Genomic DNA, 26,679 nt, shown 5'->3' on the forward strand with positions numbered 1-26,679 from the left:
TGTGTGTGTGTGTGTGTGTGTGTGTGTGTGTGTGTGTGTGTGTGTGTTGAGGGGTATAAGGTATGGATGACAGCAAGAAAAGGACCAGGTGAAAGGTTAAGAAGGGGTAATGGGGTGGAGGAACTTTTTTTCTGCCTCTGCTGCCGCTATGGCGCCTGTGAAAAAGCTTGTGGCGAAGGGGGGCAAAAAAAAGAAGCAAGTTCTGAAGTTTACCCTTGACTGCACCCACCTTGTAGAAGATGGAATCATGGATGCTGCCAATTTTGAGCGGTTTCTTCAAGAGAGAATCAAAGTGAATGGAAAAACTGGGAATCTCAGTGGAGGGGTTGTAACAATTGAAAGGAACAAAAGCAAGATCACTGTAACTTCTTTTTTTTTTTTTTTTAAAGATTTTATTTATTTATTCATGACAGACAGAGAGAGAGAGAAGTAGAGAGAGAAGCAGGCTCCCAAGGAGCAGGGAGCCCGATGCGGGACCCGATCCCAGGACCCTGGGATCATGACCTGAGCCGAAGGCAGACGCTTAACCATCTGAGCCACCCAGGCGCCCGATCACTGTAACTTCTGAGGTGCCTTTTTCCAAAAGGTATTTGAAATATCTCACCAAAAAATATTTGAAGAATAATCTCCGTGACTGGTTGAGTGTAGTTGCTAGCAGCAAAGAGAGTTAGGAGTCGCCTTACTTCCAGATTAACCAAGATGAGGAAGAGGAGGAAGATGAGGATTAAAACTCATTTATCTGGAATATTTTGTATGAGTTCTTAAATAAAACTTGGGAACCAAAAAAAAAAAAAAAAAAAAGAATCAAGGAGAAAATTCCTGTGATGGTTAAATGTTATGTGTCAACTTGGTTAAGCTATGGTGCTCAGTGGTTTGGCCAAACACTGATTTAGATGTTGCTGTGAAGGTATTTTGTACATGTACCGAGTATATATAATCAGTTGACTTTGAGTAAAGCCGTGTGTACATCATAATGTGGGTACGTCTCATCTGATCAGTTGAAGGCCTTAAAAAGCAAAAACTGTGGTATCCGGGAGAAGGAATTCTGCCTGAATTTCCAGCCTGCCAGTTTGCCCTACACATTTTGAACTTGCCAGCCCCACAACTGCATAAACCAATTCCTCAAAAGGCAGATTTTGTTACTGACAGTGGTTCTAGAGGAAAAAAGATTTTAAGAATGAGTTTTTTTAATTGATTTCTGGAATTTGATTCTCTAATCTGATTAGATTTAAGGGCACTAATGACTCACTTCCAGTGATAAAGACAGTCCTTGGCATGATGTGGCAATAGATATATGTAAAAGATATTTTGCACTAGACAAAGTGGGAAAAGAAAAGGAGGAGCTCAGGGCTTCAAATTCTTGGGTCAAGTGCTGCATAAATGACCTGAAATTTTCTGCATCTGCTCTGAAAGAAATTCTTAACCACTTACAGCCATAGAGCTAAGATTTAGCTATAGAGGTAAGATAAAACCAAACCCAAAGTCTCATCCCTGCAAGTGGCTGAATTAAAATGCAAATCAAATTCCCAATCTCAAAGGATACAAGCTATTAAAATGAGGGCACTGATTGGGAAAGAAAGTCCTGAAATTTGGAATAGGGGTATATGGGCACATCCTAATGAATCTGGGGATTTTGAACCCCTAAATTCTGCTTGGTCTTCTTTGCCGGGAGAGCAGGTTAATCTGAGGTTAACCCTGCTTTGCTGAGAAATGCAGGCAACACCATCCCCTGTAATGGCCTCCCCAGATATAGTTTCCTTGTTAGGCATTGCTGATTCTCCTCAGGATCTGGCCCCACTAACCTTTGCCTCTAAACCTATAACTAGACAAGTCTATTTATGAAAAGTGAGGTACAAATTGTGACCCATGAGGTGGTACACTATATTCCAAAAGAACTGCCTGATTTTTCCAATTTATTCCAACATAAATATGGAGAATATGAGTAGGAATGGATATTAAGGGTGTGGGGTAATAGCAGAAGAAAATCAGACTAAATGTATTGATATGTAACCAAAGCAGAGATTCTGAATTCAAAATTGTAGCTAGGGGGTTAGAAAAGTCTCTAGTCTTTTGGTTGGTAGGTTGAAATACGGACCAAAAGATCGTCTACTGTTAGAAGGTGGAGGAAAGACAGTAAAATATCCTCCAAACTGAGAAAGCACTTTGGGACCAAAAAATGAAGTAAACCACTCCATAGCATTTACACAGTTTTATTCAGGGTAAATTACTGATGGGAAGATCAGGCAGATGACCATCTAGGCACTGTGCAGCTCTTCTCTGCAAAGTCTGGACCTTAAGCCCCAGATTTTATAGAGTGAGGGGATGTGCAGAGGTCGCTTGTAGTGAGGTCAAAGAGTTTAACATTTAACAGATCTCATGATGAACATCTGTGTGTAGATGGTGGGGGGAGGGGAAGAAACTATATTATCTCTACTAATAATCTAAACAACTTTAGGGAGGATCAGCACAAACCTTCCTCCATTCTGGTCAGGGCATACATTAACCTCCCAGGGCCCTGGAACCTCCAAGCCCAGATGGAGATCATTGTGTGGACATGACCAAGATGGAAGGCCGAAAATGGAGTCAGTGTTGTCAGAACTCCTACACTCCACCCCAACATCTTTATGGCCTGTACAATCTTTACATGCCATTCTTCTGTGATGACCCTAGAGCCAGATATCAAGAGGTGACTTGCATCCCTATGCCACAGCGGCAACATTCGTATACCTGTGAGACCAAAGGAAAAATAGAACTATGGTTTCCCAGTGACTGAGTAAAAAGGTCATTTCCCCAGACCCAACAGTCAGGGTGATTGTGAATTTTAATGTAAGTTGTGGCCCATGACAGGAAGACATTTCCTGCTGCAACAGAAAAGAACACCAGCAATTGCGAGGCTAGGGGCAATAAGACAAATGTTACACAGACAATAGATATGGCAAATCTTCATTTAGTAACCAAGTAGCAGTTTGGTCCCCTGGAGCCAGTGCCCTTGGCTTATGTATTTCCCCTGGGGGATGATACCATATATTTTGCCCCTTAATACTATCAGAGGTGTGTCTATATTGTACAGAGTTACCTCAGTTGGCACACACAGTAACAGCTCTACCTCGGTACCCAGCATCAGGGGGCAGAAGCAGATATTTGCCTGTGTGTTGGGCCCTGACCAATATAGAATGAGGGGTTAATAACAATACTGGATTTGAGCCCTTGGCCCCAAGGGATTAGGACACCAAGCCATGGGGAGTGGGGGAGGGGGGGCCAAAGGGTAGACTTCAAACCAATTTCCAATGAACTAAAGCCTCACCCGGTGGGAGGTCTTGTAGCAAACACAAAATGAGTCCGTCCTCCAGCCTGGTAGGCCTCAGACCTCCTGATAATACCTGCTCCCCTAACACCCAAGCTGGGGGGGTGTTATTGGTTAGGTCTTCATATGCTGATGTCTGTCCTGCTGTGGGAATGGTGTCTGTCCTGCTGTAGCCTCTGTTAGTCTTCCAGATGTCCAGTGAGGGAGGCTTCTGGTGACAAAGTCTTTCATGTGCTTTTTACTAGTCCACTCACCCTCTCAATTAGGCCTTGAGCAGTGGGATTGGATGGCACGTGGAAAGTCTATAATATATCCTGGGCCTCTGCCCATTCTTGGACCTCATGCCTGGTAAAATGTGTTCCTTGATCACTATCTATCTGAGTCCACATTCCCTACATATTCTGTAGTTTTGTTAAGTCCTTATACTTGCTTGTACAAGTCCTAAGAAATTGACAAATACTTGTGCCCTTCTGATGTCAGCAGAGGACCTATGTAATCCATTTGCCAGCAAGAAGTAGGGCATGTAGTCTGTCTAATATGCCTCAAGGTATGGCGCAAAAGTCATCACCTCAGGTGGTACTGGGGGCACTCCTTGTCAGCAGCTCGTAGATCGGAATATTTTAAAGGCAAATGTAATCTCTTTACTATTTCCCAAGTAGTTTTGGGACCTCAGTGTCCCAATTTATCGTGCGCCCATTCTGCTACATCAGACAGGGTCAGCATTTCCTCCAGCAAAAGGGCTTGTGCTTGGGCTAGAATGTCTGCTTCATGATTGCCTGGCAGTATGGATGGGGAGTATGCACACACATGCCATACTTGGACAGCTGCATTGAGTTTAGTACATATTTCCCAATTATCTGTCCATAGTTCTGCTCCCCACAAGAGTCTATTTAATACAGCCCAGATTTTTCTGTGCCATTGTGGCATCCATTCCACTCTGCCCAGTTGTCAGTGGCCACATCAATGAGCATGGGTTCATGCATTAGCACAATCCATACCACTCTCAGTCTGTGCACTGGACCACTTTGGGTTCCTTCTTCAAACCAAAGTACATCAGAATCCAGAACAGTAGAGGAAAGCCAAGTAGGGGCTTTCCTTTGCAACTGCCATAAGTGCACCATGTGTTGTTCACTGGAGGTGAGCCTACCCCTTCCTGTCCTTGGGGGAGGGGAGGCACAATGTCAATGACTTTGAAAGCTGGCTGGGTCAACCTAAGTGACCAGCCCTAGTAACGAGTGCAGTTCATGAGACAGCAGGCCGGTATTGTAAGTGCTCCTCTGTTATAGGGAAGTGTGGCATTTCTGAAAGGTGCTTACCTGGGCACAGGCACTCTTAGGTTTGCTGAACATGTAGTTAACCTGTACTCCTACTGACAGGGAAATCCATACTGTCACAGGCATGTGGCTGTCAGTCCTGTCTGTTGCAGTGCAAGATAAATAGCTAATAATTGTTTCTTTTTTTTTTTAGATTTTATTTATTTATTTGACAGAGAGAGACAGCAAGACAGGGAACACAAGCAGGAGGAGTGGGAGAGGGAGAAGCAGACTCCCTGCTGAGCAGGGAGCCCAATGCGAGGCTTGATCCCAGGACCCTGGGATCATGACCTGAGCCGAAGGCAGGTGCTTAACTACTGAGCCACCCAGGCACCCGGCTAATAGTTGTTTCTTGAGGGGACTATACCTAGTTTCTTCTCTCTTCCATAATTGAGACCAGAATCCTAATGGGATTCATGTCCCATTTTTCATTGCCACAGGCCGGAGCCAAACACTTTTGGATATGAACTCATATCTAATTCACAACTCCCGTCTGGCATCAATAGCCCCAGGGTCTGTGCTGGTTTTACTACCATTTTTGCCTTTAAAAAAGCCTCTTGTTGGTTAATACCCCAATCTCATCAACTTTCCTTCTTAAGCAAGGCATAGAAAGGTCTTAATGTGCTGGATGGGGAATAAAAGGTCTCCAGTAATCCAATAAACCAACAAAAACCTGTAATTCCTTTACTGGTTCAGGGATTGGAAGGGCTTGTATTTTATCAATGACTGCCTCTGGCATTACTTTTGTCTCACCCACCCAGATGATGCCCAGGGTACTGATTGACCTGTCACTATTTACCTCCCATCTTTGTGACTTTAAATGTATCTGTATGATGCAGCCGCTTGAGACAGGGAGGGTATATCATCACAAGTTAAAATCATCTATGTAATAATAATGCACCATCTCCTCTGGCAATATCCATTTTTCCAAACCTCTGTCTACCATCCTGTGACAAACTGTGGGACTATGGAGATACACTTGGGGCAATGCCTGGAAGGTCCATTGTCTCCTGTTCCATGTGAAGGTGACCTGGCCTTGGGATTCAAGTCCAGTAGAATGCTGGAAAGGGGATTAGATCAGTCTAGTACATAATGATCTTTTTTTTTTTTTAAGATTTTATTTATTTATTTGAGAGAGAGAGAATGAGAGATACAGAGCACGAGAAGGAAGAGGGTCAGAGGGAGAAGCAGACTCCCCGCTGAGTGGGGAGCCCGATGCGGGACTCGATCCCGGGACTCCAGGATCATGACCTGAGCCGAAGGCAGTCACTTAACCAACTGAGCCACCCAGGCACCCCATAATGATCTGTCTTAATGGATGCCATGATTTTTTCTAAAAATAAGGCTATATTAGGCGCCATGGCATGGATGGGTGGAGTAACTTTATTGAGTTCCCTATAATCTATTTTCACTTACCAGGCCCCATTAGATTTCTTTACAGGCCAAACCAGACTACTGAATGGGCTTTGAGCTGGCCTGATTACCCCTGCCTTTTCTCATTAGATAATGGTGGTGGTAACCTCGTTATGCCAGGTAACTTATATTGTTTTATGCTTATTATTCTCCAGAGGAACCAGCAGCTGCATAGATTCCCAGTTTGCATGACCCATGAGGACAGGTTTCACTACTTGAATACACAACCTGAATTTGCCTGTAGTTGTAGTTAGATCCAGGTTCTGTAAAACATGTATGCCCAAAATATACTCAGGAATGGGGAAAATATGCACCAGAAAACAGCAGGGAGGGAGCTTGCCAATCTGTAGGTAGAAACTAGTTTGTCTGACCTTGATAATTTGTTTCCCATAACATCAATTGCTTTTATTTCTCCCTGAAATATTGAGGGGCTGCCATAGATAAGTGTTCATTCATCAACAGTGTCTATTAGAGCTAGTACAGTCTGTTAGTGTGAAACTAATTAAATGGTTAATTCAACATGGGGCCTCTGGTCATCCCCCTATTGTACTCACTAGATGACAACATTGGCTTAACCCCTAGTCTCTAATGGTAAGATATACCCATCCCCCAAATTCCTCTGTTAGCAGAGGGGCTCTCAGGAATATCTCTCGCTTTTTTGAGCCTCCTTTCAAGTGAGTAAACTGCTTTCCCTTAGGCAACACCTTCCATAGGCTTAGCAAGACCCAATTGGATTGTTTGTTTATATTTCCTCTCAGGGCCCCAGGTAATACTAGATCTTGCCACAGTTATTTACTAAAGGTCTTGATGGGCCCTCTTTCTGACATTTTATTATTGGCAGGGTCCTTCATTTTTCTGTTTTGCAACTTATTTCCCCCATGCCTGATTCTTTTGGGGGTTTCATGTAAGTCAGTCACCATAGTGGCTACTATAGCAATGGGTTGATTACCCGTCGGTGCAAGGACAGATACTAAAGTCCCATACCATGCCCCAGGGCTGGGTAAGATATGGTCTTTCACAAAGGAGGAAAATAATTCTTTGGTCTTCTAAAATGTGGAGTGTGGATGGCATGTTTCATTCTCAGTTCTCATGAAATTTCTTGTAGTTCTTCCATAGAGGTCCAGTGCAAGGAGGGGAGGCAACATCCCCTTCATTAGGCCAGGTCATCTTAATGGTAGAGTTTATATAATTAATCAAACTAGCTAAGCACTCACCCATGCCTAAGGCATACAACCTTTGTATTAAGGCAGGTTGAGCAGTGACTGAGGACATTTTAGCATCTGAGACCCATCTAACGTATCATCTGCCCTAATATCCCACCATTGTAACACCCAAGCTGTCACCCCTTCTTGGCCCTTTTGCTTAAACAGCTTATTAGCTCTGATTCACTAGCAGAATAGCCCCTCAGTCATTTTCTGTCTTGTTGGAATTTATTCTCAGTTATCTCAAGGCTCATGAATGGCCTGGGTCTTTGTTTGAATCAAAAGGGTGTGACTGTAAAACATTTTCCTCCTCCATGACAATGTCCTCCTCATGAGAGTAGTCATTATTCCAGGGATCCTGTGCTTTAGGGTCCCAATTCTGTTGAGATATAACAGTTCTCACTTTAGCGTATAGTAGTCTGCACCCATGCATCTTTGCCATCTTATATGTCATAATTTCTAAGCATTCCTCCTGCTGTTGGATTCCTTTGGACATAAGATCCATATTAGAGAACATGTGGTCTGTACATCCTTTTCCAAAGTCAATGCTTCTTTAGTCTGTTCTAATTCTCTCCTTCCTTATAATTCTTTTTCCACAGTGTCTCATAATGTACTTAGCAATAGCCAACCTACTGCCATAATACCTTGTTCACTTTCCCTTCTCCATGTCCTTTTCCCTACCATTTTGGATAGGATATCTAATAATCCCTTGGGCCATTTCAGGGTATCCCTGTACTCATGCACTGCTCCAAAATGCTCAAAAAACCTAGCTGAATCTCCTCACATGGCAGTGGCTGGCCAGCTTCGGATTTCCCCACTGGCAATGGGATTTCCCTTACAGACAATGGGCTTTCTCCTGGCAGAGCCCCTTTATCCATGCTTGCTTTAGGTCTCTTGCTTGGCTCACCAACTGTTAGAAGATGGAGGAGGAATAGCAAAGTATCCTCCAAACTGAGAAGGCACTTTGAGACCAAAAAATGAAGCAAGCCATTCCATACCATTTACACACAGTTTTACTGATGTGGAGATTGGGTGAATGATAATCCAGATGCTACACAGCTATTCTCTGCAATGTCAGGATCTTAATCCACAGATTTACAGAACAAGAGGATGTGCAACGTCATCATGGGGTCAGAGTATTTGACATTTAACAGATCATCTGTGTACCAAAGTGTGGCAGGGGAAGAAATGATGATATCTTTTCATCTAAACACCTTTAAGGAAGATCAGAACAAACCTTCCTGCAATTTGGTCAGGGGATACATTAACCTCTAAGGGGCCTGGAACAAGTAGCCCCAAGGGAGATCATTGCAGGGACATGAACAAGATGGAGGGCCAAAGGTAGAATCAGTATTATCCGCACTCCTACACCTATACAAAATGTAGTTGAGATGCTTTGGTATATTGTAGAAGAAGGTATCCAAAGGCTTTGGGAGATTGAAATGGATTTGTCACGTAACACTGCTCACTCACCTCAGAAGGGTATAGAGGACACACCTTCCACTATAGCTGCAAGAAAAAAATTTGTGAGGGAAGTCCCAGTATCCTTGAAAAGCTCTGCGGTCACTCTTCCCTACAGATTAGAAATTACAGTGGAAACTGCTGCCACTGAGGTGGGATTTTTTTTTTAATTAATTAATTTATTTGACAAAGAGATACACAGCGAGAGAGGGAACACAAGCAGGGGGAGTGGGAGAGGGAGAAGCAGACTTCCTGCAGAGCAGAGAGCCCGATGTGGGGCTCGATCCCAGGACCCCGGGATCATGACCTGAGCCAAAGGCAGACGCTTAACGACTGAGCCACCCAGGCGCCCCTGAACTGTGATTCTTAAACGCAATGGGGATAGGAGTCAAATGGTGGCACTTAATAGCCAAAGATAAGGAGGATGTAGAGGCTGATTTTAGGCAACACACTTGAACAGGGGAAACTTGAGCAAGGCAGAAGGGCCCACAGTGACCACCTAGCTGATGCAAACAGGCTCATTAAATGACCCATCTTGACATAGCCATAGACCCTAACTAACCAATGAGCTACTTACAACTAGGCACTGGTAACAAAAAAGGGAAAATTCCATACATTCCCACACTTCCCCCCTCCACCCTATAGCCCCTACCACTGCCCTGTGGCAGTCTCTCCTTTGCTGTCCTGCCTGCTGTTCACTTGCAGTGAATTCAATAAACTTCTATCTCCTTTGTTCTGCCTTGGGTGAATTCTTTCACCTCCACTGCCTCCAGCCCCCACCCAATTGGAACACACCATAGTGGACGTAGTTATTATAGTAGACAGCAGAGTCAGTGCAGCAGAGTTAGAATAGTCTGACTTGCAAAGTCCTATGGCATTGGCTAGCTGACCATAATGTCCCTAGAAGAGAAGTAGAGAGGATGTCTACTAAATTCTTATTTGGTCTATATAAGCAGAAGAGTTCTAGGTCAATTCAGTGGAAGTCTAACTTGAATTAAAAAAAAAAAAAGTTTCAGTCCCTCAATTAATTCTAAAACTTGAGACAGTTTACAGACCCCAAACCCTTAAATGAAAGGGAAACTGGGTCCCCACTATGCTGTTGAGTTTTATACTGTTTATACTCTTTTTACTGTTCATTTTTTCTCCCAGCCTTCTCCAAAGAGGTACATAGCCTTTTACCAAGGTGACCGTGCATTGGAGAAAAGAATACAATTGGCCATTTTGTGAACTACTCAATATTGGCTCTGAACTGACACTAATTCTAGGAGATCCAAAACATCACTGTGGACCACAGATCAGAGTAGGTCCTTATGGCAGAACCTCAATGGAGTTTTTGCTCAGGTCCATCTCACAGTGGGTCCAGTATAGTGTTTCCTCCAGTTGCAGAATGGATAAATGGAATCGACATTCTCACAAATGGGCAGAATTCCCACATTGGCTCCCAGATCTGTAGAGTGAGAGCTATTATAGTAGGAAAGGCCAAGTAGAACTCACCAGAACTGCTTCTACCTAGCAAAATAGTAAACCAAACGCAGTGACACATTCCTGGAGGGATTGCAGAGATTAGTGGCACCATCAAGGACTTGAAGGATACAGGGATTATGATTTTCACCACCACATCCCCATTCAACTCATCTATTTGGCCAATGAAGAAAACACACGGATTTTGAGGAATGACAATGAGTGATCATAAACTTAACCAGGTGGTGACTTCAACTGCAGCTGCTGTTCCAGATCTGGTCACAGAGCTTCTGCAAATTAACATATCCCCTACTAGCTGGTATGCAGTTATTGATCTGGGAAATGCTTTTTTTTCTTCACACCTATTAGTAAAGACCACAAGAAGCAGTTTGTTTTCAGCTGGCAAGGGCAATAATACACCTTCACTACCTTAGGGTTTTATCAACCCTCCAGCCATACGTCATAATTTAGTTCTCAGGAATTTTGATTACCTTTTCTTTCCACATTATATACTGATCCATTACCTTGATGACTTAGGCTAAATGGAACTCGTGAGCAGGAAGTAGCAAGTACTCTAGACTCACTGGTCTTATTGATAAGACATCTGTATGTCAGAGGCTGGGAAATAAATCCTACAAAAATTTAGGGGCTTCCCATCTCAGTAAAATTTCTAGGTGTTCAGTGATGTTGAGCATGTCAAGATATACCTTCTAAGATGAAGGATAAATTATTGCATTTGGCCCCACCTAGAACCAAAAAAGAGGGACAATGCTTAGTGGGCTTCTTTGGATTTTGAAGGCAATATATTCCCCATTTGAGTATGCTACTTTGGTCCATTTACTGAGTAACCCAAAAAACTATTAGTTTTGAATGGGGCCCAGAATAAGAAAAGGCTCTGCAGCAGGTCCAGGCTACTGTGCAAGCTGCTCTGCTACTTGGGCTGTATGATCCAGCAGATCCAATGATACTTGAAGTGTCAGTAGCGGATAGAGATGTGGTTTCAAGCCACTGGCAGACCCCAAAAGGCAAATAATAAAGCAGACTAAGGATTTTGGAATGAAGTCATGATATCCTCTGCAGATAACTACTCTCCTTTTGAAAAACAGCTTTTGGGGTGCCTGGGTGGCTCAGTCGGTTAAGCGCCTGCCTAAGGCTCAGGTCATGGTCCCAGGGTCCTGGGATGGAGTCCCACATCGGGCTCCCTGCTCAGCAGGGAGCCTGCTTCTCCCTCTCCCTCTGCCTGCCGCTCCCCCTGCTTGTGCTCTCACTCTCTCTCTCTGTAAAATAAATAAATAAAATCTTCAAAAAAAAAAAAAAGAAAAAGAAAAGAAACAGCTTTTAGCTTGGCTACTGGGTATTATCAGAGTATAAATGCTTAAAAACAGGCTGCCAAGTTCATGAGCTGGGTGTTATCTGATCCACCAAGCCATAAAGCCAAATGTGCATAGCAGCATTCCATCATCCAGTAGAAGTGGTATATATGAGACTGGGTCTGAGCAAGCCCTCAAGGCACAAGTTACATTAGGAAGTGGCCCAAATGCTCACAGCCCCCACTCTTACCTTCTTTCTCCCAGCCTCCACCTATGGCCTCACAGGGAGTTCTCTAAAATCAGTTGATTGAGGAAGAGAAAACTTGGGACTGGTTTACAGATGGTTCTACATGATATGCAGGCACTAACTGAAGTGGACAACTGCAGCACTCTGACCCCTTTCTGGGGTATCCCTGAAGGACAGTGGTGAAGGGAAATCCTCCCAGTGAGCAGAATGTTGAGCATCTGGTTGTTCATTTTGCTTGAAAGGAAAAATGGCCAGACATGCGATTATATACCAATTCATGAGCTGTGGCCATGGTTTGACTGGATTGTCAGGTACTTGGAAGAATCATGATTAGAAAATTGCTGACAAAGAGGTCTGGAGAAGGGGCATCTGGGTGGCTCAGTTGGTTAAGCGTCTGCCTTCGGCTCAGGTCATGATCCCAGAGTCCTGGGACTGAGCCCCACATCGGGCTCCCTGCTCAGTGGGGAGTCTGCTTCTCCCTCTGCCCCCACCTTGCTCTTGTGCTCCCTCTCACTCTCTCAAATAAATAAATAAACAATCTTAAAAAGAAAAAAAGAGGTCTGGAGAAGAGGTATGTGGATAGAGCTCTCTGAATTGGCAAAAAGCATGACTATATTTTTGTTCCATGTAAATGCTCACCAAGGGGTAACCTCAGTAAATCCAGTGGATAGAATGACCTGTTCTGTGGCTACCAGTCAGCTTCTTTTCCCAGCTGCAGCTCTCACTGCCAATGAAGTCATGAACAAAGTGGCTATGGTGACAGATGGAGGTTATGCATGGGCTCAGCAATATGAGAATGTAAGCTCCCAAAGGGAGGGACTGTGAGTATTTCCTTTGCTGTTGTGTCCCCAGAGCCGACAGCACTGTTGAATGAGTAAATACATGAATTACAAAAGTTTTAAAAATATAGTACTGAGAAATGAGACCATGGAACAGCTCTTGGTAATAGTTTATTAACTCATTTCAAAAGAGTGATGATCATGAACATTTGTGAAATTCTGTATTTAAAGTTAAGTGGTGGGAGATGCACACACATATTTGTATATTACTAAGATTTGCTTTTTAAACTCACAGAAGTTTTTTAGATTTTTATATCAGTCAAAAGGTAACTTAGTTTAAGAAACATCACCAATTTAAAATTTTATAGACAAAACATAAATGTGGTTTTATCACTGTACCTTTCATCAATTAAAAATCACTAACAGAGGGGCACCCGGGTGGCTCAGTCAGTTAACCATCTGCATTCTGCTCAGGTCATGATCCCAGAGTCCTGGGATTGAGTCCCACATCAGGGTCCCTGCCCAGCAGAGAGCCTGCTTCTCTCTCTCCCTCTGCTGCTCTCCCCTGCTTGTGCTTTCTTGGGCTTTTCTGTCAAATAAATAAAATCTTAAAAAAAAAAAAAAGTGACTAACAGAAACAGGGCAGTCTATACTTGCTTAAGATTTTGTAAATATGGGTACCTGGGTGGCTCAGATGCTTGTCTGCCTTCCACTCAGTAGTTCATTATCCCAGGGTCCTGGGATCGAGTCCTGCATCAGGCTCCCTGCTCCTTGGGGAGCATGCTTCTCTCTCTGCCTCTCTCTCTCATGAATAAATAAAATCTTAAAAAAAAAGATTTTGTAAATATACTTTGGAGATGGTGATGGAAATATGTGCACCAAATGGCAGTTTCTTAATTACAGTCGTTTCCCCTTCTCTGTGGGTAATACATTCCCGGACCTCCAGTGGATGCCTGAAACTGCAGATAGTACCAAACCCTCTATATGCGTTTGACCCTTGAACAACACAGATTTGAACTGTGTAGGCCCACTTCTTTTTTTTTATACAGTATAGTTTTAACCAGTTAAACATAAAGCTACTCCCACATGCTTCTACACAAGAGGTTACAAACCCTTTTCTTAATGAAAATGTCACTTGAAAGACATATTATACAAAGTGTAGTTTCAGTAAGTTAAGCACAATTGTATTCCAATGTTTTTTTTAAAGATTTAGAGAGAACACGAGCTGAAGGAGGGAAAGAATCCTCAAGCAGACTCCCTGCTGAGTGGGGACCCTATCATGACCTGAGCTGAGACCAAGAGTAAGCTGCCCAACCGAGCCGCCCAGGCACCCCTCCAATATACTTCTACATAAGTTTACATAGACTTATATCTCAAAGATTTTATTTGAAAGAAGTTATATACAGTGTAGTACCAATGGTTTAAGCATATGGCTTATCTCATATGTGTAGGCCCACTTATATGTGGATTCTTTTACAGTAGTGTAAATGCATTTTCCTTATGATTTTAACATTCTTATTGTAAAGATAAAGAATATGCATAATATACAAAATGTGTTGTGTTATCAGTAGTTTCTGGTCAACAGTAGGCTATTAAGATTTTGGAGAATAAAGTTATACAGAATTTCAACTGCATAAGGTAGGGGTGGGGTTGGCACCCCTAAACCCCACATTATTCAAAGGTCAATTGTACTGTTTTTTCCTATATATACATATTTATGATATAAATTTGTAAATGAGGTACAGGACAAGATTAACACTAAAATAGAATGGTTATAATATACTATAGGGGAGCCTGGGTGGTTCACTTGGTTGTGTCTGACTCGTGGTTTTGGCTCAGGTCATGATCCCATGGGTTGTGAGTTCAAGCCCCAAGTCGGGCTCCATGCTCAGAGGGGAGTCTGCTTGAAGAATCTCTCCCTTTGCCCCTCCTTCCACTCTCTCAAAATGAATAAATCTTTAAAAATGTACTATAATAACGTTATGTGAACGTGGCCTCTCAAATTCTTATTATACTCATCCTTCTTGTGATGTAGGATATGGTATACCCATGTGATGAGATGAAGTAGGGTGAAGGACATTGTGATACAGCATTAGGCTACTGACCTTCTGGTCACTTGTCAAAAGGATCATTTGCTTCTGCACTGCTGTTGCCTGAAACCATGGAAAAGTGAAAACAGTGGGGGGTGGGGGGGATGCTCTACTGTACTCTGAGTACCCTGAGCACTTTTCCTCCTCTAATAAATAACACACCCGTGTCATAGCTACAAACCCACATTAAGCCAAACCCTCCCTCATAATTTGCCAAATTTTCTCCCTTTTCCTTATTTCCTTTGGAATATAACTAGGATAAGGAACCATTTGGATGTCTGAACTATAGGAAATACTGGTAGTCTGTTCTTCAGATTAGATTTTTATAGTGATAAAATTTGTTTCCAGCTCTCTTTTATTTCAAAGTCTATTGGCTCCTTTGAAATTCTCTTAGATGATAGATGTGGTTTGGTACTTTCGTAAACTTAAAATACAAGGTCTTTGGAAGTTACAAAAACATCAAATAGTTTATAAACATCTGAGGGGTCCTCTGCTTTGACAGACTTGAAACTTTTTTAAAGAAAAAGCCATCACACTTTCCTTCAGTTTAGCACCCAGATGTCTCCTTAGTCTTGAGTTGTTTCAGTATTCCGTGGACAGCATTCTGTTAACCCATTGTTGCAAGATGAAGGAATCCTTTCTCAAAGAAAACTTGTGTGGTAGATTGTATTTTCCCAAAAATGGCAATGGACAAAGGTTACTGAAGGTTTGGGGGGATAGAAGGTTCCAGTTGTCCTCCATCTCTCATTCCCTTCATAATGGATTATGGCTAGATTAAATATTTCAGTTTATTTGCTGTATTTTCTTTTTATAAGGATGAAATTTTTAAACACATATATACATGCTTCTTTAGCTTGCAGAATGTATACTTTTACATTTTCCCCCCTACTAGAAAAGATGTCTTCTACAGAAAAGGTTTAAGAAAATAATCATCCATAATCCACCCAAAAGTTGGCATATTTCCTTTCCATCGTTTCAATATACAAAAATATCGTCTTATTTGTATTTACTGCCTATACAACCATATGCTTAGGCTGTTTTGTTCCAAGTTTATTTTTAATTCCGAGATTAGGCAGCTAAGCCCAAGTTTGGCCTAGTGATCACTCATCCATCTTCCCAGGCTGGGGGACTATTTTTGTAGCCCACGTTCATGTCTTACGGATCTTTTAACACATTTTTCCAGTTCTTACCAAGGATCTGAGACTTGTTCATCACAGCCATTAAATTTACTTTTGCTAACACTAGGTAACAAATGAAGCTTTTCCTAGAAGAGTTATGTGGAAAGCCATCGAAGACTTGACAGAACAAAGACAAAACAGATTTGGTAATCCAGAATCTGGTCCTTATTCAACTGCAAAGTAGTCACATGGTCTTCACCAGCAATTCAGAGATAGCTTCAGTACCTGGCCCCGAGATTTTATCCCATAACCTTATTATATTTTAACCATCTTGAGTCAAGAGGATCTCCTTTTCTAGTATCTAAAACCTAAGAATCTGTATGTCTATTCACTTTTCTAAAGAGTGAATCGTTAAACTATTAACTTTATTGAAACACTTTACCTTTGTCCTCCCAGATTGTCATATTTTGCCAGATTCAAGGGTTGGGTCAACACAGCCAATGAACAGCTGACATAAAATCTGCGTATTTATAACTAGAAGTTCCTGAGGGCCACCCAGGGTCCTCCTAATGTACCACTGGCATATACAGTTATGTCTTTATAACCCAGTTATATTTCCCGACTACACAAAAAGTTAATGCACTGAAAACAGAGAAGTTCCACCTCTACATATTGAATTAAACTTTATTTTAAAAGGTAAAGTTTTATATATCCTTTGAAAAAAATGAAAATTCAAGTCTTAGAATTAAGTAATGAGTTGTCAACATTATAAAGCTATTTAAAACAGTAATTAAAGTAGTGGTAATGCTGTACCCTTATAAAAATGTCACAGAATTCAAATCACAACTCGGATCCTCAATGATTCAAGTGTCTTATCTTACACAATAAGGATTTGGTCAGTTTTAAGATAAAATTCCTCCAGATATGCTGTCCCCAAGTCCTCTTATCTCCTGGTCCATCAGCTCACACAGTGGGATAGCTCGCTGCTGTGGCAATTCCACAGTGGTTGTCCTGGTCTTTGGCCATTTTTACATAGCCATTACAGCCCCATTCTGGCCCCCAACTGAAAGAAGAGCATATTTTGTTTTATACAAAGAATCAAGTACACATTAACTTCATTAATAATAATAGCTAATACTTAAGATAGGACTTCCCACTTATCAGGCACTATTCTAAGTGCTCTTACTTATAAATATATTAATTCCCATGAGTCCTTAACTTTTTAAGATAGGAAACTGAGGCACAGCTAGGATTCCAATGTACCAGTCTGTTTCTACAGGCTATCTTATACCTCATCTCAATTAAAGAACTTGAGTGGTGAAAACTGATCCTGACAACGCGCAAAGCCAAGGGAGAGTTGGGAAATAGCATAAGACAGCAGGGCCACGAATGCTAACAGGAAGGATGCACAGAGCCCACTGGACTCTTGGAAAATCTTTCCAACTTAAAGAGTCAGCAGTTATTTGTGCTCAGTCTACCTTGTTGAGAAACTGGACACAGAAAAAAGAAACCAGCCCTTAACCCTATAAGGGTGCAAAATCCTTTATCTGAAACTCTTTAGGGCCAGATGTATTTCTGAATAAAAAATAAAAAAAATTCAGAATTTAGAATTGCAATGTTACAAATACATAATAATTCCAACAAGCTTGCTACAGAATCTTGTAATCAAACATCAGTACATTAAAAAAAAAAACAAAAAAAGAACACATCAGCACGTTTTATCTTTATAAAAATATCAGAGTGTTCACTCTTAAGTGGGAGAAAGACTTTTGGGATTTCAAAGTTGAGCTTTTTTGGGCCTGAAATCAAATACTGATTCCAAACAAGCATGCCCTTTTCAATTTAATATATGTAACATTTGGAGTTTGATACCTGTTCTTGACAATCCAAAATTTATTGTTATTTGAATCTGTTCCTTCATAGCCATAGCCAACCACCAGAACACCATGATCGAGGTCTTTGCTACTGCACTCTGGGTCAAAATAAATGCCTAGGAGAGTAAAATTCAATGTCAGGGTAAGGAACTCCAAGTGACACGACAGTAAGTCACCCTCTCTACCACAGGTAAGAGAGACATCTCAAAATTCAATTAAATGTCATAAACAAATTCCAAATAATGCTTAAATATTTATCAAAAAATTGTCATAGCTCATAAAAAGGAAAAGTCAAACTTAATTCACGAGCAATGAACAAAATTAAATCCAAGATATTTTCTACTTGAAAAAAACACAAAGATTTCCAATAATAATATCTAGTTTCCAAAGCTAAGGTGATTTAGCCACTCCTATTATTTGGCATAACCCTTTCTATTCCTAAAAGGAAACAGCACAAAACAAAGTTAACACTTGAGCCACAGGGTTCTTTGTAGTTCTATAGTAAACATTTTTGGGAAAAAAGGTCCAACAACTGGACAGTAGTTACGTCAATTAGTTGTATTTACAAAATTACAAAGTCATTTAAAACTATTTAGGAAGAGTTTGTCATGAGAAAATGCCTAAAGTATGTCAAATGGAAACATCACTATATTAAATGCACACTCAAAATTCTACAGTTTTTGAAAGCAGGACTCCAAAAAGTCAATCATGGTGGTAGTTTTCCAATTTTGCCCACCTGAATCTCTACAATAAAAATATAAACACCTACCTGATTTATAGAACTGGAACGACTGATGGCCTGCATCAATAGCAACAGAGATGGGTCCTACAGTTGCCACTGCCTTCATAAGGGCCTTCTCCCGTTGAGGGATGTCCACGAAGCCCGTGTCATTGGCGGCAGAACATTCAGGCCTGTAGTTACAGGTATCTGTGTCCTTTTAAAGGTAAATGGGAAAGAAACTTGATCACTACCATCCAGCTCCTGGGGAACATGAGTTCTAGGACCTCAAGACTCGGCAATTTGCCGCTTAATTTTCCAAGTCAACTTTGTTGTAAGGCAACAGCAGAATGCTACCGGTTGATTGGAAATTGAAAAATCAGCAGATGATTCTTCAGTGAAACCCAAGTTTACTTGTCCATAAGAAATTTTTCACTATGGGACACCTGGGTGGCTCAGTCCATTAAGCGTCTGCCTTCGGCTCGGGTCATGATCCCGGGGTCCTGGGATCGAGTCCCACCATCGGGTTCCTTGCTCAGCGGGAGCCTGCTTCTCCCTCTCCCACTCCCCCTGCTTGTGTGTGCTCTCTCTTTCTCTCTCCGATAAATAAAATCTTAAAAAAAAAAAAAATTTTTTTCACTATGGAGAAATTTGCATTATGTCCAGAATGGCATATTAAAGTCTCCAAGTTACACAGAAGTAAGAACAGCTATATGCTAACCATCTATTCAGAGAACCTGTGCAAAAGGCTGACAATTTATAATGGCACTTCTGTCAGTTTGCATCTAAAATGTGAATGCTGAATAAAGTGCCTGTTATCTTTGGTTCAGTTCAACTTTCAGAAGCGGGGCTGGAATACCAAGATGAGGAGCTCCACTCACCCTGGCAAGATAGGGGTAGGATTCCTCCGAGTCCAGGCCTCCGTTGTCCTCCACGTACTGGAAGGCATAATCCATCAGGCCACCACTGCAGCCCTCGTTGCCTTGAGACCGAGAGCAGTCCACCAGGTTCTGCTCACTCAGTGACACGAGTTTGCCAGTTTTCCGGAACATCTGTCCTTCGAGGGCACCCGTTGCACTAAAAGCCCAACAAGAACCACATTGACCCTGAAAGTAAAAAAAGGTATCAGTTTACAAGACAACAAAAGCCCACATACCTGAATATTCTTAAAACAAAAAAGCAAACTGATGTCACTCGACAGTCTACCAAATCAAGGACACTAATTCTTTTGGATTTACTCTTAGAAGGAGATCTGCTAAATATTATCATACCTGATTCTTCACAGGAGTTACATAGCCTTTCAGAGTCCAGTCCACAGATTTGGGGATCTCAGCAAAGAGAGGTTCTTGGAACACTTTCCCTTTCCTGTGTTTCTGGTTTCGAAAGCCATTCATCACCTGCCTGAATTCTTCATTGGTCTTAAGGAAAAGTAAGTAAAATGTTGAAAAAACCAAGAGGTTGTTCTGCTAAAGTACAGAGAGAAAGCACAAAAAGTTCAGCAATCCATGCCACACTCACCATGTCACCAAAGGCATTCATTGCCATTGTGAAGCCATGTTTCCCTTGGCTATATTCCCGATTATGCAGTTCAATCATTTTCATATTCTTCTCCCACACTGCTCTCCTCCATCCTTCTTCATTCTAGAGGCAAATATATAACTTATATTTACTTCTACTTAAAACTGAGCCCACCCTCACCAAGTGGATTTGCAGACAGATAGGGAGAAAAACCAGAGCCAGGGATGGCTTTATATTTCTGTTGGAGCTGTTCAACAACCATACAACAAGGAATTATGCCCATACTGTATTCAGTAATGGGTGCCACGAAGTTTTGCCTCGGTAAAAGCTGACCTCTAGATGCAACTCTCTACCTATAAACTCCCAACAGCAAGGGCCTTTCTCTTGGGCTCTCTCTGGACAGTTTCATAGGTTACCAACCATGCCATATAATCTCTTGTGTGCCGCCTTCCACTGGGACCAGTGTGCATCTAGGTTCTGATCGAGTTTTGGAGCTGCTGCGGCTATTCCCAAGCAAAGGGCAGCCAGGAAGAGTGAAGGATTCATGCTTCAAAAACCTAGGAAGGAAAATGAAATGAATATTCAATGAGACCGATCCTTTAAAAAAGCCATCCTATTTTGTCCTGAGATGTTGTGGAGTAAAAATACTTAAATCATCTTCCCAAATATTTACAGGTCTGTGAAAAAGGCTATGCATGTGGCTGGAGAAAAGAGGCCAAGGACTTAAACAGTGGAGGTAGTAGGATTCAGCCATCAACTGAAAAACAGGCTGACAAGTGCTGTAGGAATTGAAACTGACTTCATTGTAACATAACAGTGCAATGACAACTTAGGTTTTGATAGGGGTCTCAGAATCTTAAGGCAACTAAAACTGTTGGTCCAAGTTATTTACTGAAAATACCGAGGTGACCCAGGAAATCTTAGTTATAAGACACCTGAATCCAAGTAGGGGCAGGGACCCCCCAGGACTTAAGGTAGCCACCTCACACTTTTCTTCTAGACAAATGTACAGCATGCCGTGAGAGAAGCCTTCGAACCTCCGGTCCTTGTTTCTGAAAGGCCTTCCCAGAAGTTGGGCAGGAGTGCATCCAGTGCTCCGCTGTCCCCACATTTGGCTTCTGCCGCCAACACTCCCATTCACTCCCTCAAATCGAAGACGTGGTCACGAGGCACGAGGGAGTCCCGAGCCCCCAGTTCCCGACCCGGACAGGGCCAGGCTCTGCCGGGGCTCAGAGCACGGTCCCAGGCGGGGCCAACAGCGGCGCGGCAGGCGGGGCCGGGCCGGGGGGCTCTCCACCCCGCTCGCCGCCCTCAGCTTCCAGAGGATGTTGTTGATGGACGGCCGCGCAAGGAGTGCCGGGCCCCGCAGCCAGTACGTAGGTCAGGCTGCCGTGTACCTTCTTAGCCAGGCCGGGTCCCGCGGCGGCCCAGCTACCGGACCTGTGCCCGCCACGGCCCAGAGGCGGGCCGGTTCCTGCACAGCCTAGGACCTCCCGGTGGTCTCAGCGCCGCCCTGCGTTCCCCAAACCGTCCACCCCCGACTTCCCACCTCAAGGCTTACAGGATCCAAGCGGCGCCGACTCAGCCTCATCAACTCCAGGCAAGCAGATGCTCTTATTCCCGCGGGTCGCACCCGCCCCTCGCCCGAGCCCCGGGGTGGATCCCCTCCTTTAGTCCCTGTCCCCGAGGCGCTGGGGGTCCCCAGACTGAGACGCTGACCTGCGGCGTCCACAGCTGCGCAGGCGCACTCCACAGACGCACGCAGCCCTTCCAAGATCGCCGAAGCCTGGGATTGTGGCCCAGTTGCTCCTGACTCAGCCTTTAAGGTCTCTGGAATTCTGCCCGCTCGGCCCCGCCCTTACCGCCTGCCCGCGCGGCGATTGGCTGCGCCGGCCTGTGGGCAGGGCCTCCAGGCGTGGGACTCCCAGCGCGTGACGCGGCTCGGTCTCAACTTGTCCCAAGGGCAGCTAGGGCCTGCTTCAGTGGGCGCGGGGATAGCGCTGAGGGGGGCAAGGCGGCGGGGCACGGAGCCAACCTGGGGACCCAGATCGAGTCATTATCCCGAATTCAGGAGATCGGCGGGTGGTTCGCGAAAGGAAGCTTACAGGGAGCCCCAAATGGGTTTTCAGCATCGCTCTACTTGCCCTTTAGTTCTGGAGTTTTGGGTTAAAATCTCCCGTAGGTTTGAGAACAATATAGTCTAGTGGTTCCTGTTTATTCCAGGCAAAGGTGGGGCGGGTGGAGGATGCAGGATGGGATCCCTCTGGGTTTGGGAAGAATCTGGAGTGTACTGGAAATCCCCCAAATACGGGACGCGATGGGCAAGACCCAAATCCTTGGAAAGGGGACAGACTGAATGGGTGTACAGAGAAGGCGTGGCATTTTGTAATACTGCTGTCCTGTTTCTCGCTCTTCTTCCCTCTCAAGCCTTTCTCAAAACCAACAGAAACAAATTATCTACAGAAAAATTTGGTTTAATAAAAAGGAGAAAAGCGGCCGAGAAGGGTGGAAACATATATTCCTACACTCTACATTAGGGGTTGATTGTTAGGTCTTTCTCAGTACCCAGTGCTTCTCTTGAGCTATAAGGAGTGTGCTTTAATAACACTTAATGTCAGGGTTTAGGTTATGCAGTTTGAAGAAGTGTTTTAGTTGGAGAACAAATATATATACATATATATATATATACAGTTGACCCTTGAACACTGTGGTTGTTAGGGGCAACGACTCCCCACACAGTTGAAAATCTGCATTATAACTTGAATGGCCAAAACCTTAACTACTAATAGCCTGCTGTTGGCCAGGAGCCTTACCAATGACACAGAGAGTGGACTAACACATATATTGTATTTTGTATGTATTATATAATGTATTCTTATCGTAAGCTAGAAAAAAGAAAATGTTACTAAGAAAATCATAATGAAGAGAAAATAAATTTACAGTATCCTAGTGTATTTATCAAAAAAATTTGGATGTAACTGAATTCCACATTTCAAACCTGTGTTTTTCAAGGGTCAACTGTATGTAGAGATTTAAGGAAATTAATTCAGAAATGTTTCTAAAATTTTCTTTTTTTAATTGCATAAGAAACACTCATTGTAGAAAGTATATTTAGAAAATGAACACCCTTGTCCTCTCCCTCCTCTTTTCTAAGGATATCTTTATATATATATATTCTTTTTCTTTTTACAGAAATGGAGTCATAGTGCATGTCAATTTGTACTTAGTCAAAATTAAATTGATAATCTTCATAGAAGCAAAATCAGACAAATATTTTTAAAAGTCAACGTCTTACAAATTTCATTTTATGTCCTTTGAAAAGTAGAGTCCTTTTCATCTCACACACAGCTAGGGGCTCAAAGTTCTCAGGTGGTTACAAAAGTGTACTGCATATGGCTGGACTTTGGTTTTTTGTTTTATCCTTAAAAAAAAAAAGTAATCATGGTGGTCCATACAAGCGTTATCCACATGTGGAAATAAATGAAGACCACCCACATGATACAAAAAGAAGACAATTCAAAAACAGAATGAGGAAAAGCTTTAATTATGAAAAAAGAGGGAGGCTTCTGTAAGAAGAGGCTGTTGTCATGGGGAGGCTGGAGGATGAATAACTAGAAATGGAACCTCATTTATGTGATTGGTTTGGGGAGAATATTTGGATTTCTCTGGTTTGGAAGTGGAGGCAAAGATAAATGGATAGATTCAGCAAGTCCTGAGAGGTTGCCTGAGAGGTTTCTTTTGTGGGTCAGAGTTCTTTGTCATGTAAAGTCTGGCCATTGTTTGCTTGTTTACTCAGTCGATCACAAGAAATCTAAATTATTCTAGCACGTGGGTTTTACAGCTGCCCTGGGGTCACAGCTCCATAAGATTGCACAGGGTGGAAAAACCTGCTACGGTGTGAATGTCTGCACCTTAGGCAATAGTCTGGCGGGAGGCTGCCTGACAGGTGCGGATCCAAAGAACGGCATCACCTTTGCTTGTTGGAATGTGATACAAAATCAATGGAGGATAAAATGGTCTCTATTGCAAATATGCTCAAAACCTAAAATTAAATCAAGAAAAATCTAAATTCAGGAGAAGTATAGGAGAAAGCCATTTAAGCAAAAGAGTGGAAGATACTGCTCCAACTCATACCATGTACTTATACATAATCTGTTAAAGAATGCATTACAAAAATGTGCATTACTAACCATTGTGTTCCTTTTCTTCTTATTCTATTGCTCTTCTTTTGCAAAATAACTTAGATGGGTGCTGATATTAAAATAGTCACATTTTAGTGAAGCAACCAAGACTTAGCTCTGCCTTTGATAAAATTCAGTTGTCAGAATTTCCCAATTCTTATTTAAAATGCAGTCTCTGTGAAAGTATATTCTCATGTGCCTGTCTAGATTTCTTTGGCTCACCAGTAAAACAGGATATAATTCTTTACCTCATCTCTGGAAGTTTTAAACAATGGGGTAATGAGCATAACAACCGCTCCAATTTGTTTCAATTCAATGAGCCAAGACTTATTCTTAAAAACGTTGTCCAGGGCGCCTGGGTGGCTCAGTTGGTTAAGCGACTGCCTTCGGCTCAGGTCATGATCCCGGAGTCCCGGGATCGAGTCCCGCATCGGCGGGGAGCCTGCTTCTCCCTCTCACCCTCCCCCCCTCATGTACTCTCTTTCTCTCATTCTCACTCTCTCAAATAAATAAATCTTTAAAAAAAAAAAAAACGTTGTCCAGACAACTGTCCATTTGTAAAATGGTTTATTATAATTTATAATTTTATGAAAAAGAGTCTGTTTATGATTAGATGTTCACATGAAACCACTTTTGAAATAATTTTTCTTTTTCTTTTTCTTTTTTTTTTTGAGCTACTGTAAACTTGTCTTTCATATACGGTTAAATAGCCAATTCCTTAAGTAAATCAATTAACAAGAATTAATTAAACTTTTCCTTTGTGCTCATTGTCTTCTCCTGGTGTAGTTTGTGCATTTACTTAGACACATGCTGCTTGTAACTTCACTAACAGCTTTAATGAAGCTCAGCCTTTCCATTTTAAAATGAGATTAACTACAATAATCTTGATTTTACAGCATGTGAGCACAGCCATGACCAATATCATTAAAATGAGATTATGGCAAAGCATCTTGATGTAGTGGGTAACAAAAGAGCTGACCTTGTGGGATTTTCCCCACCACCAAGACTATAATCCACAAACTCTCCTTTGGTTGCCAGAGGATCTTTTCCTCAAATCTGAAAAAAAAAAAACAGTCTTTTCATGAAACAAGATGTATCAGTTTCTTTTTTTTTTAAAGATAATCTTTTTTTTAAGGTTTTTATTTATTTATTTGATAGAGAGACAGCAAGAGCAGGAACACAAGCAAGAGTGGCAGAGGGAGAATCAGGCTTCCTGCTGAGTAGGGAGCCTGATGTGGGGTATTGATCCCAGGACCCTGGGATCATGACCTGAGCTGAAGGCAGACACTTAATGACTGAGCCACCCAGGCGCCCCGAGATGTATCAGTTTCTTATGGCTGCTGTAACACATTTCCACAAAGTTGGTGGCTTAAAACAACAGGAATTTTTTCTCTCACAGTTGTGGAGGGCAGAAGTACAGAATCGCATCACTTGGGTTGAAAACCGGGGCACCTGGGTGGCTCAGTTGGTTAAGCATCTGCCTTGAGCTCAGGACATGATCCCAGGGTTCTGGGATCGAGCCCCGCATCAGGCTCCCTGCTCAGCAGGAAGCCTGCTTCTCCCTCTCCCACTCCCCTTGCTTGTGTTCCCTCTCTCACTGTGTCTCTCTCTATCAAATAAATAAATAAAATCTTTAAAAAAAAAGAAAGAAAGAAAACCGGTTGTCCTAGGACTGTGCTCCCTCTGGAGGCTCTAGGGGAGAACCTGTTCTCTTCTAGCTTTAGCTACTCCTTGGCTTGGCTTGTGGCACATCACCCAATCTCTGCCTCTTTGGTCACATTGCCTTCTCTTTAGTCTGTGTCAAATTTCCCTCTACCTCCCTCTTATAAGAACCCTTGTGATGGCATTTAGAGCCTATCCAGATAATCCCTCTCAAAATCCTTAATCACATTTGTGAAATCTTTGCCACAGTAAGGTAACATTTACAGGTTCCAAGAATTAAGATCTGATATCTTTGGGGGGCATTATTTAGTCAGCTGCAACATGGCATAAATAAAAACTAGTTTCTCGACAAGGCTGATCAAAACTTTGTGTTTAACATCTTTAGACTGGCTTGACTAGGACAGCTAGGCCCTAAACTCTTTGTGAACTTCCCACGCTGTAAATTTGCTCATGTCCCTTACTACAGACATTTCCTGCCTTGACTCTCCTGTTAGTGCAATGTTTGACACAGTTTGTTACGTTTCCAGACTCCTCCACAGCAGTTTTTATTACCACTTCCTTCCCTAACCCCCTCTTTCCACAGCCACCTATTCCAGGGTCTCTGCATATAAAAGCATTGCTCACCTATCCCTTCCTGAAGACATTTCTGGTTTGAGCTTTGAACATCTCCCTAGGGCAATTGTCTCCATTAATACAGTCTTTCCTTACAAATGTAGGTTCTTGCATTTTTTTTCCCCTGACACCCTGAATCATTTTGGTAAGATCCCCTCCCTATGGTAATATCATTTGTGCTATTAAGAGTGAGCTTGCACATACATCTGCCAGGGGTTTGTTCCACAGGAAAGGCATCTCTGTATAAGAGTACTCATTACTCCTGGAAACTAAAGTATTACTAGAAAAGATTCCTGCAATGATAATTGTGATGATGATAATGATGATAGCGACCACGATGAGGAGAGCAACTGCTAAATAACATGTAGGTGCCAGGCACTGTTCTGAGCATGTTCTAGCTGCTCTGTCATTTATTC

The 26,679-nt window shown here is 42.4% G+C and overlaps 1 protein-coding gene across 3 annotated transcripts; it reads right to left on the reverse strand.

Annotated features, from left to right (window-relative positions):
- Positions 1-16,364: 16,364 nt before the first annotated feature.
- Positions 16,365-21,634, reverse strand: LOC112808569 (procathepsin L). Of its 3 annotated transcripts, none has more exons than XM_025851696.2 (8): positions 21,528-21,634; positions 20,229-20,365; positions 19,809-19,931; positions 19,562-19,708; positions 19,172-19,396; positions 18,342-18,507; positions 17,571-17,688; positions 16,365-16,761 (listed from the first exon to the last, which is right to left on the reverse strand). In XM_025851696.2, exons 2-8 carry the CDS (start codon positions 20,352-20,354, stop codon positions 16,662-16,664), a joined length of 1,005 nt encoding a protein of 334 aa, XP_025707481.1. In that variant the 5' UTR covers positions 20,355-20,365; positions 21,528-21,634; the 3' UTR covers positions 16,365-16,661. The 3 variants fall into 3 exon arrangements, with proteins under 3 accessions (XP_025707481.1, XP_025707482.1, XP_025707483.1); XM_025851697.2 differs by lacking the exon at positions 21,528-21,634 and adding an exon at positions 21,370-21,514; XM_025851698.2 differs by lacking the exon at positions 21,528-21,634 and adding an exon at positions 21,358-21,514.
- Positions 21,635-26,679: the final 5,045 nt, after the last annotated feature.

This window comes from Callorhinus ursinus, unplaced genomic scaffold (genome assembly GCF_003265705.2).
Source record: "Callorhinus ursinus isolate GAN/ISIS: 27379988/994484 unplaced genomic scaffold, GSC_fseal_2.0 scaffold39, whole genome shotgun sequence".
NCBI lineage: Eukaryota > Metazoa > Chordata > Mammalia > Carnivora > Otariidae > Callorhinus > Callorhinus ursinus.